Below are 12362 nucleotides of genomic sequence, written 5' to 3'. Positions count from 1 at the left end.
AGCGCACAGCCTGGAACAGGGAACTCCACCTCTGAGTGTGGAGTGATTGTGCAGCATGGAGCAAATCGCACAGATGCAGCCTCAGCTCCCCTCTCTTTTACAGTCCAGAATGCAGCAGAAGAAACCTGAAACCTTCATTATGAGTGTGTTTCAGTGTGGCATCATGTAAGGACTTAGGTCTGATACCAAAACCTGTATGATTAAAGCATGTGGAAACATTCATCCTCTGGTTTTGACTTGTTTATCCTTGTATCAGTAGGTCTCATTTGTTCCAAAAAATGTTTATGATGCAATAATTGTAAAGATCTGTGCATTCGTCCTGTTTTTCAATAGACATAAAGGAAATATTTTGGTGTGGAAAAAATAACTGAACTGCACAGAGACTGACTGCAACCTCATCACCTTAAGAAGTGTCTGGCTGTAGACTACTACAGTGAAACTCCACATCTGTCAGAACAGAATGGATGTAAGTAGCCAGTTATTTCAAGTTTGACTTTCAAATACTCAACATAGTCTGGCAGTGACATTCGTGAAATAACCATACTGCAAACATTACAGACTAAGAAACATTTCATAAATAAAACTGAAAAATAGGTACGATGTCTAATTATTATGTATGTATGTTTAAAAGTAGTTATGCAAACAGTGGCTTGCTTTAGCCATGTAGCTTCAGCTAGAGCTAACATAACTTAAGTAGCTAGGTAGTTAACGTTATGACACAAATCAATGTTGCTACATTAGCTCTAGCCAAAGCTAATGAAGCTAAGGCCAGTCATCACCAGCAGCTGCATAACTGTTTCTTAAATGGGACTAGCTTTAGCAAATGTAGCACAAGTTAACATAACTAATGTAGCTTTGTTTGCTTTAGCTTTGGCTATATTTGTAGCTATGTTAACCATGTAGCTAAGGTAGCCTGATTAGCTTGAGAATTAACTACTTAGCTGTGTAGCCTATGCAGTTTATTTAAATAACATAGCATCATTAGCTTTCAAAATACTTACATTTACTATGTAGCCAACAAATGTTACATTTAGCTACAATAGCTATGTAACCTATGTAGTTAACGTAAGTAACATAACTTCATTATCTTCAAATTTATTTGTTATCTGCACAGCCAGTGTAGCTTCGTTAGCTTTAGCCTTAGCTACATTAACTGCATTAAAGTGTTTTCATTGAGAACAAGCAGACTCTGCTTTATTTATTCTGTAATCAGGTTTTACGGGTCGGGTTTTGCACTTTTAACTTATGGTACCCTTAGCTTAACCCTAACTCTGTTAACTGGGAGTTCAATCTGATTTTATTTGAAAGTTTTAGCATGTTTTTTTCCATTCTGACAGATGCAAAGTCTCACGGTAGTGATCTACAGGGATCACCTTTGGCATTGACCTATGTGAACAAGACCAAATCAAATACCACTGCTTTGCATCTACACCCTAAAATTCTTAGAGAGCCATCCAAGAATGACAAAGGCTTCAGCATATTTATATCCATCTTCCTAAGAAGACAAATACATATTTCTAATGTTGCAGCATACTACAAACAGATGCATTTATGTAGATGAACTATTAACACATTTATCAGATTATAAAAGCCAGGGGATATTAATTTGTCCACTTACCGATGATTTGGTGGTTGCTGTTCCATATGGGCACACAAAGGACGGAGCGGATATGAAAGTCCGAGAACTGGTCCGCCTAAAAAGTTTCAGCAAATGAGGGTTATGATCTGCTTGAATGCTTTCTTACAGTGTGTAAACTCAGAGGTTTATAGATTTTTATCACATCACAAAATGGAAAAAATGGCCATAGTTTACAACATAAAACCATGAAAACTCCAGTGATTGATTCAAAGAGCAAAACTCTGCCCAAGTCCTCAAATAAGAACAAATTTGGTCTCTATTCAAGCATCAATTTTTTTCCCTCATCTGTTAATCTAATATTAAAAAAAAAATCTGCTGAGGTTTTGTTTTTTGAATATATTCTATATTGAAAACTATTTATGAAGAGCAAGGCTGCAAAAGTTAAGAACTTAAGTCTTCACTGTACAGTAAGAACTATTAACTTCAGTAAAAGCCACTTAATACATAAAGCAGAAATTTGTTTCCGACATTATCTTCTGTCACTGCTGCTTAAGGTTGACCATGTCAACTACAGTTGCAGTCGTCACTTCATGAGTATTTTTCTGATAAATCGAGAGGGGTCTGGCTGCACACTGCAGACCTCAGACGCCTCCTCTTGCAGACCACTACTGTTGGACACCACATCTGTCAGGACAGAAGTGACATAATTGGCCTGTAAAATGTATGTCCTGTTCAAGTGGGTGTTTTTTAAATTCAGCTTTTTCATAAACACACTCTGACAGTTAAATTCATAAAATTACCACATTGCAAACATTACAAACTCTGTCAACATGTCATAAATAAAACTGAATAAAGGTCAGAGGTCTAGACTGGGAGTAGGTTGTGTATAGACATCAAAAAATGTTCAGTAACTAGGTTTTCAAGTCTGGTTTTTGACTTTTTATCAAAGGTTAAAAGTCAACAGTGAACATTTTTTAAATACCAAGTAAACAGTCTACTATAGGGAAAAAACACCATGAAAACACTCTAGCACAGCTAGAGTGTTTCATGAAGAGGAAGGTGTTGCACCAACTTCATCAGCTTCATCAACTTCATCTTCATTTCTCTACTAATAGGTTTGACTTTTAACCTTTGGTAGCCCAACCTCTACACTGTTAAAAAGACGACAATCTATTCACCAGAGTTTGTATTCTTAATTGTGTTAACATGAAAATTAAAATAGCTATTATTTAACTAGAAAATACATGTTAGACCAATAATGTGCACCTCATTTATGACCAAATATGTAATTGTTAATTAGCAGAATTTGCAATTTGTTGTTGGCACAACAAAGTAGGAAAAAAATACCCATAATGCAGTTCTGACATTGACCCACAAGGTCTGCCGGAAATCCTGTGGAAGAAGAAGACCCATGGGGTTTACCACGTTTCTTTGCAAGGGCAAGTTCTGCCTCATGGTCTGTCGAGGAAGTGAAGAGGAAGCTGTTGCACCAACTTCATCAGCTATGATGCAGAACATGCTGTGATTTTGGAGGAGGCTGTTGTCCAGGACGATGTGCCAGATTTTCAAGTGTTCCTTTTTTTATACAATGAATGCCTTCATACCTGTTGTGGTATTCCTCTGGGTAGGCGTGTCATTCTTGACAGTGTTATCACCAAAGTGTTACAGTGTTGCACAGTTAAGTAAAATAAAAGTATGGAAACACCATTTAGGATTGTGTATTTATTGAAATGCAGGTAAATAAATAATGATTGTGCAGTTAATTAGCTTTTGCTAGTTATATGAATGACGCTATAGAGCAAATAAACATGTTTATATTGGCAAAACGAAGAATTAATAATAGTGACCAAAAACAGAACAACGTAAATGTAATTGGTACAACGATGAAATGTCACTTAGGACAATGACATAGCAAATCGTTGACACAATTCAAAAATCCTACTGCAAAAGGTTGCCTTAAAATTTTAAGTTTTCTCAATTATTCTTTTTTTACAGTGTATCTTAACCCTTATCTCAACACTAACAGGAAGTTAAAACCAATTTTATTTTTAAAGTCTTTGTGCGCATTTTCGTTCTGACAGATTTAGCACCTCATAGCGTCCTGCATCAGAGCTGTGGTCTGCTGTCTTGGTTTCATCAACAGATAGAAAAAAGAAAATCTTTGGGGAAAAAAAGGGACTGGGTTTTATGTTTTACTTTAAGGCCAGTATCTTGGTGTTTATAGCTTTCAGTCGTGTGATTGTGCGAGGCCTGGAGGGCAATAAAAGCTTAAACAGTGGCAGCTACTGTTGAACACTGACTGGCGCTGTGCATGGCATTGTTTTTCATCCCTTTAAAAAGTTGAATGTTTAAATCACCTGACGACCTAAAATTAGAAAGTCTGAGCAAGGATATGCTTTCATACCGGTTTGTGAATCCTTCTTACATTACTGTCAGGATGAAAGTCTACAAAAGCATTAGTGATGCTTTAAGTTGTATAATCACCCATATGACTGAACACAAAATATAAACTTGCTTAGCCGACTAGTCTGAAGTCAAATAAAAACATTAGGCAAAATAACTTTGTCAATGTCCTTTGCAGAATGTGACTAACATTAGCAGATCTAGCACCCCTAGCCTTTGATTCTCTTTGCAGGTTAACGTCCACATTCCTGTACTGAATATCTTCACTCAGTGCTTCATTTATATGTGAGTATAACCTGGCACAGCTTCTAGACAACTTTATCCCCATTTTCAAAATAGTGCTAAAACATGCTGTTCCTACAAGATGCTATCAGTGCTATGAGTTCGCAGTTGTTTACATCGAATTAAAGGGCATTGCGGCAACAAGACAGTGGTCATTAAGAACAAAGGGATCCAAATTCAGCCTTCTAGCTGGCTAAGTTTGTGCTTACCAAAAAAGTATGGACAGTTATATGAATATAAGATGTGCTTGAGACAATAACACCACTTTTTAGGAAAGTGAAGGGCAACATATTCTTCCTTGTCAAATCATAGGGGAGTGCAAAGTAGCTAACATTAGCTATCAGGATCACTGTCAGCTGTCTGTCAGCGTTGCGGCACCGTAACATTCAGGGCTTGACATTAACTTTTTTGCTCACTGGCCACCATGGCTATTTGTTTTTGAAATGTTACTAGCCTCTGAGCATTTCCACTGGCCCCAGTTGTGTTGCTGGGAAACTATGTGTTACATGCCAAATTGGGTATGTCCGGTATGAGATGAAACACATGCTCCACTTCCTTCTTTATTAATGAATACTAAGTTTATACTGATATTAAAACAATGAATTTTAATTAACTTTATTTAAAAAAATCAAAAATGCAGCTGGTTTCATCTAATTCTCACTCAGACAAATATCAACCAGAGAATGCTGAGGTTGTGACATTGATGAATTCCACAGGCCAAAGTGGCTAGTTGAAGACAATCTGGTACCTGCCACAGTTGAAATTCACCTGCATTTGGCTAGTTGGCAGGTGTAAATCTCAAGCCCTGGTAATGTTAGTTAAAGATGGCTATATTTTGGTCAAATTAACACAATATTTGATGGCAGGGTTAGGAAGTCTGTTAAGTACTACCATCTACTGGAACCAACAGAGCGAGCAGAGCATCTAACAGCATCCTTTGTTCCTCTGGTGTTCTGTAGAAATAGAACCAAGGCTTGTCTCCACATCATTTGGTCCATCCAGAAGAACAACAACTTTCTTTCAAATAATTATACTTTTTATGCTGTTTTTTTGTTCTGTAATACCATCCTAGATTGTTTCCACATTAAAAGGCATACGTTTTAAAGGTAAGTTGTTGTGTGTTTACCTCAGCATCAAAGCGAGGATCCTGATAAGCATCACTAATGTTCACTGGGAGTCCTGTGGAAGCAACCAGCTCTGCAATGCTGTTGTTGATGAGCCAGTCTGAGTAGGAAGATTTCTCCATGCTGTCTTTGAAACTAGGGTTAGAAAATAATAATAATAAAAAAAAGAAGATAAAAGCAACAGAGCAGGAGAAAAAGCACAGGGCCTAATTTGTCCATCTTTGTCTTCTCAGGAGAGGTTTGACTCTAAAAGAAGCTAAACTTTCCTCTGGTTGATAATTTTGTTTTCATAAAGACATGTTTTATCGCATTTAAAGAGGTTTGGCTCTCTTTTGCACCTAAACTTGAAGCTTTTATTTCTCCATGTGGACCCTCTTTTACATTGACTTGAATTTAATGAACTCATACAGCTTGTATCAGTACGTTTCTCCTGCAGGTTATGAAACCCTGAAAAGTTAATTGTGCGATTGTCTTCCTCATTGCCAAACACCCCCACACTGAGCCACAGAAACACCTGCATAGCTGCACAGACTTTCCATTCATATCTATCGCAGAGAGCTGCTGCTGACTTTTTACTTTGAAACAAAGCAAGGTAAATGTTCGCTGCAGCCCACTTTGACTTTCAGATGAGAATAGAAACTGAAAGACAACTGATGTCAGATCTTTTGAGTCCCTTTGATCTGTTGATACAGCTGTGTGTGGATGTGAAACCCAGGCGTGGTGGGAAATAAACTTCAGGGTTGTGATGGCAAGATGCACGATGGCATTATTCCTATTTTCTTTCTTACTCCCTTTCTCTCCTCCGTCTCTTCCTTGTTTCATGTCTGTCATCTAGCTGCCAGAGACACACTAGCTGCACTGTGCACTCACTCAGCATTATCCTCCCCATGGGGGCGGTAGGGGATTTTAAAGCACATAAAAAATCCTGCAGTTCACCCGCCTTTTGACACCAAACTTATTCACCTAATTACACACATAAATCTTGCACAGCATCTCTTTTTATTCAGATGTGGTGCTTTTGTAGACTAGTGTGATCACAAAGATACTACATGTTTGTCTAGTCAGCTTAGGCAGAATTGTGTAGTTTTATTTTTAAATAAAAAACAGGCTTTTAATCTTATATAGAGCAACAAAAACATTTAAATGAGGGAAGTCCCAGTTAATTTTTACTGCATCTACATCTTCTCTCTTTCTATGTTAGCCTCATTTTTGTGTCTGAAGCTTCTTCTTCTCTCTTTCTGCCTCCCCCTCTTCACTTTTTCTGTATCCCTGTCTTCTCTCACTCTGCATCTCCTTCATCTGAATTTCTGCATCGCCCTCTTTTTCTCCTTCTGCATCTTCCTCCTCTCTCTTTACGCTTCTCTGCCTTTTTTCTTTTGTGCACCCCCCTTCTCTCTCTCTCTGCATCTTTGTCTTTGACTTTCTGCATCTCCCTATTCTCTCTTTCTGCATCTCCTCTTTCTCTTTCTCTCTCTGCATCTCCCTCCTTTCTCTCTCTCTCTGCATCAACCCCTTCTCTCAATCTGCATCTCCATCTTCTCTCTCTGCATCTCTATCTTCTCTCTCTCCCTTCATCCCCATCTTCTCTCTTTCTGCATCTCCCTCCTCTCTCTCTGCATCTCCCTTTTCTCTCTCTCTGTATCCCCCTCTTCTCTGTTTTTGCACCTCCTGTCTTTCTGCATCTCCCTTTTCTCTCTCTCTGCATCTCCCTCTTCTCTCTATCTGCATCTCTCCTTTCTTTTTCATTTATATTTTTCTTTGCCTTTTTTTGTTTGTGCACTCCCTTCTTCTCCTCTTTGCATCTCCCCTTCACACTCTCTGCATCTTCGTCTTTGATTTTCTGCATCTCCCTTTTCTCTTTCTCTGCATCTCCCTCCTTTCTCTCTCTGTATCTCCGTCTTCTCTCTCTCTGCATCTCCCTCTTCTCTTTCCCTGCATCTCCCTCCTTTATCTCTCTGCATCTCCCTCTTCTCTTTCCCTGCATCTCCCTCCTTTCTTTCTCTGCATCTTCCCTCTACCATTTCTGTATATTTTTCTTTCCTCTTCTGTATCCTCCTCCTTTCTCTTTTCCTCCTCTTTTCTTTTTTCTTTTTCACCATTTTCATTTCAGCATTTTTCTATGTGAAAAGATGGAATGAACTTTGAGCAAACAATGAGCAAACTTTGAAATTAAAATGCATGTCCATTTTCGACAACATGTTTCTATCTTTAAAGTTTCTTTTTGTTGTGCATATTTATGTTAATGTGTTCACTTTCTGAAAAGTTTGTTTTTTTATTGATGACAAAAGGAGCTGATATGATGTCTTGACTGACTTGTGCTCCGGATTAGCTGATCAGCGGAGATGAGTGTGAGGAAATGCAGCAAACACCATAACTGTATCTGCTTCCAACAGACAGCAGACTGTTCTGACCTGAGGAATCACTGACATTTTATACTGTAGGTTGGATATCACTGGCACACCATGCCAGCACCTGTCATATGTATTTGGCTTCAGTTTATACAACAGAAGGATGCAGGGGCAGGCTGCCCATATTTTATACAGCCTTTTATTGTGATTATAATTTTTTGTGCTATGATTTGACCATGTCAGTTGTGACAAGTGCAAGACTCAGGGGATAGTTTTCCTTCCTTTGACTGTTGGTCTTCATCCATAAACATCCCACACAATATTAAGCCTCTGTTTCTCCACTTAGCCATGCCTTGCAGTGGAGAGAAGCAGCAAAACCCAATTAAGCAGGGCTCCTACTGTATGCCTTCTATTCACAATCCTCATATTACTCCCACAGCTTGACAAAATATTCAATTTTTATCCCCCCCTCCTTTATTTTTGTCCTTGATGGAAGCTTTACAAACTCATACAAGGCTCTGCGCCGAATATAAAGGTACTGTGGAGCCAAGGGCAAACTACAGTGCAGCTATGACTACTCAGTGAAAAGGCTGCTGATATGAGAAGTGCAAAAAGGAAAGAAAAGCTGTGATTTCACCAGGCCAGATGTTATTGGGGAGCTAAGTAGATTTCTATCACAGGAACACTTTGCATACCTGCTTTCAGTGTCCGCACTACACTTAGGGGACAGAAGCTCAAACGACTTGGTGAACTTGACCACCTGAGGGATTTGAAAGGAAAGACATCAGCTCTTAGATAAAAATGCATGAAGGAGCACAGCATTCTGGGATAATAAAATGAGGCAGCTAGAACGAACAACATGCAAACATTTAGTCAGACAGCAGGTAGAGAGAAAAAAAAAACAGTACCGGTGACTCAATGTCCTCCAGCAACTGAACAGAGCAGCGCTCGCACTTTAGTAATGTCTGGGCACGGTGCATGATCTTCCTGACAATCTTCTCCAGGTCAGTCTGCTCCTCAAACAGGTCATTGACGACCTCTAAGAGTGCCTGAACACCAGGGAGAGAAAAAGATACCACTTATTCTGCACAATCTGAACTGAACATTTTCATCAGGTCATACAGAGAACCTTCCAATAAAGATGTTTTGCCTCACTCAGCTGTTGGAGCTCGATTTTTACTATTATCCTTAACCCATAAACCACCAGGATGATTTACAATAATGAGTTCCTCCAATAAAAGTTAATTAGGCCCTTTATCTTAGGCACTGCCAATCCAATTTAATACACAAACACATAAAAATCATACGGTGTAAAGAGAGCTCTCCTCATTTCTCTCATCTATTCACTCAGCTGTGTTCTCATTATGTTCTCTTCCATCACAGATCAATGTGTGACATGAATTAGTGCATCTCTTAACATTCCCAGGGAGATTTAGATCCCGGGCTAGGCCCTAGTCTGGAAACAAGCCCATCCCCCCTACCCCCCCGCCCAACTACACATTGAGAGACAGTGTCCATGCAGGGCTGCATGCTGCTCTGTGATCCCCACTGCAGTGGCAGCAAGTGGGCTGCTGCGGATCAATACTCAGCCTCCACGTCAGCATCAGGGGGGAGGAAGTAATGCTGATTCTAGGCCTGGGTGGGTGGTGGTTATTAGCCTGGTCGACCCTGCTGCCCTTACCCGACTCCTGTCGTACTCCTTCCTTGAGGCGGCGAAGAGTTGGGCGTTGGAGATGGCAATACCACAGAAAGGCAGGTACATCTGAAGTACCTGTGGATGTGTGACAAAGCATGAAAATCTGCTCTATTAACATGGAAATGAATCAAAAAAAGTATGTGATTGAACAAAATCCCTGATTATTTACTTTCCTTTGATCTAAGTGAAGATATACAACTTTTTTTATGTCATGCTTCATAAAATGTATTCAAACACCTTTATTTAGATACCGTGTGGTTCTGCCCACAAGTACCACTAACAATAGGATTTTCAGCAGTGGGTTTTGAACAACACCCTCAACAGTCGTGCCAATGACTTCACACTAGTCTATCCATCTATAGATAGCACTGAGACGCAAAGGACAACAAAAACAAGCCAACAAATACAGTAATGCCAAGAACTACAAGCTGGTAAAAAAAGGACAATACAGTGCCTATAAAAAGTATTCACCCCCTTGGTTGTTGTTTTTTCTTTCATTGATTTTATTAATTAATCATGGTCACAATAAATTTTTCTGATTCTTGGGGGGATTGTGGGCAGGCCAGGGGCACAAAAAGCCTGAAAAAGTGTATTTTGCATAATATGTGACCTTTAAATCTCGACTAGAGTTCGCCAAAAGGCATGTGGGAGACTCCATGATCAAGTGGAAGAATGTTCTTCGGTCTAATAAGACCAAAATGGTGCTTGTTGGCCATCAGACAAGACGCTATGTTTAGTGGACACCAAACACTGCACATGACCACAAATCCACCACTCCCACAGTGAGGCACACTCGTGGCAGCATCATGCTGTGGTGATGCTGCTTGGCAGTTGGCCCTGGAAGACTTGTAAAGTGCAAGGTTAAATGAATGTGGCAAAATTTAGAAAATCCTGGAGGACAATCTTATTAAGTCTGCAGGAGAACTACAGCTTAGGAGAAGATTTATTTTCCAGCAAGGCAATGACCTGAAGCATACAGCAAAAGCTACACAGAAATGGTTTAAAGACAACAAGGTGAATGTTCTGGAGTGGCCGAGTCAAAGCCCAGACCTCAGTCCAATAGAGAATTTGTGACTGGACTTAAAAAGGGCTGTTCACACCCAATCCCATAGCGGTCTTGCAAAGAAGAATAGAGTAAAATTGCAGTGTCCAGATGTGCAAGTCTGATTGAGACCTATCCACATACACTAAGGGCTGTGATTGCAGCCAAAGGTGACTCTACTAAACAGAGAGTGACTCGACTTTTATATCACATATTCTTATTCAACTGTGCATTGTAAATTTCTGTTTTCACTTTTACATTAAAGAGTGTTTTAATAATTATAAAAAGAAAAACAAATGATATTGACTATGATTAATTTATAAAATCAATAAATGGGGGTGAACATTTTTTACTGGCACTGTATGTCTTAATACTCTGTCTGCACTGGAACTACATTTTCATCCAAGAAAAAACGTATCTTATGGTTCAAAACAAATAAGAAACAGCCTTTCATTGGCATCATTACGTGCTAGAACAAATAAATCAATTTCGCTGACATTTTACCAGTTGACTGATTAGTCTGCCATACTGTGCCTTGAGCTCGAAGCATAAATTCCTTATTTCTCTCATATTTTCTTCACATAAATAATGTAATCACTTGATGTGGCAAAATGATGATTTGTATCCTGAAATTGAATCAACCTCATACTAGTTTGTAATCGAACTACATGTCTTTCCTCTTCAGCCCCTGTTGATTAATAATAAACATTAATATGCAAGAATGCACGAGGAGGAAGCAGAGAGGGGGCTGTGACTGTTTGCTGTTCAGGACTTTAAATACACAGGTTGAGTTCTATATAAACTGTGCAGTGTTATCTTAAAGACACTTAGGCCTGTTAACATGGAATCAATAGAATTTAGGCTGTGTCCGTCCTCTTTGTTTACTTATCTGTCTTTGGCATCTGGCTGCTGTGTAAACAACACAATCAGTACAACAAGCCCACTCATATTTACCAGCCTCCAGCATGACCTGGGGGTAGTGACGCTTCAACAATACATGAATAGGAAGTTACTTAGCTGTTGGCCCTGATACAGGAATATCTGTTTCACCTTTTGGAAAAGATTATGTATCAGTTACCCATCAGCCACACATGAACACACAATGAATCCTGCTGCACTTAGAGTAGTCATTATACCAGAACTTTAAACCTCCATAAGGTAAAAATCAAACAATATTGACACTTGTTACAAAAATAGAAGTCCTGCTGGATTGATTTAAACAGACTATCAGCTGCTCAAAAATATTCTTTCAGTGTCTTTGGAGATGACTTGTGGGCCTTTAATTCCATACAGTGGTTTAATCTTCTGCTCTAACAATGGGAGTTACTACTGCTGATTTCCAAGCATTAAAATAACTGCACTATTTTAAGGTTATGAGAATTAAGATCTAATGTGATAGTTAAGAGCAGTGGTTCTCAACTGGTTGAGCTCAGGACCCACCAACAAACTCCTCAGTGAGAAATTGTGACCCAAATTTATTAAATCTTTCTACCAATCCCAAATATTTAATGAGACATGGTACAGCTTGTACCTCACAAAATATGTGACAAAACAAAGAGATGTGACCAAATACACATGTTTCAAAATACTTTCATAGACTTTTAGCACACTTTTTTCTCTGAGGGAATTTTGCGACCCACTGAGAGGGCTATGTGTTCCACTTCTGGGTCAAGTGCCACCAGTTGAGAACCACTGGTTTATAGGTTAATGATAATTAGTGAGACTAGAGAGTTTGGAGATTTCATGAGTTCCACAGGAAACTCTTCACAATTAGGATAATACATTTCACATAGTAAGTGGAATACGAATGGGTGACTAACTACAAGTTCATCGATAACAAATAAGAAACTACTAGTTGGCATTAACAAATGAGTAACAACTATTTAAC

The 12362-nt window shown here is 39.0% G+C and overlaps 1 protein-coding gene across 1 annotated transcript in view; it reads right to left on the bottom strand.

The window, feature by feature from the left end:
* The window catches only part of pde11a (phosphodiesterase 11a), a 73005-nt gene that overhangs the window by 40970 nt on the left and 19673 nt on the right, over window positions 1-12362 (bottom strand). The window contains exons 3-7 of the mRNA XM_041806386.1: window positions 9418-9507; window positions 8645-8785; window positions 8432-8496; window positions 5391-5523; window positions 1619-1694 (exon numbers count right to left, since the gene is read on the bottom strand). Coding sequence (XP_041662320.1) covers window positions 1619-1694; window positions 5391-5523; window positions 8432-8496; window positions 8645-8785; window positions 9418-9507 — 505 coding nt within the window. The remainder of the gene's footprint in view (window positions 1-1618; window positions 1695-5390; window positions 5524-8431; window positions 8497-8644; window positions 8786-9417; window positions 9508-12362) is intronic.

The sequence above is a fragment of the Cheilinus undulatus genome, linkage group 15 (genome assembly GCF_018320785.1).
Source record: "Cheilinus undulatus linkage group 15, ASM1832078v1, whole genome shotgun sequence".
In the NCBI taxonomy this organism is placed as follows: Eukaryota; Metazoa; Chordata; class Actinopteri; order Labriformes; family Labridae; genus Cheilinus; species Cheilinus undulatus.
This window is presented reverse-complemented; position numbering and strand designations above follow the sequence as displayed.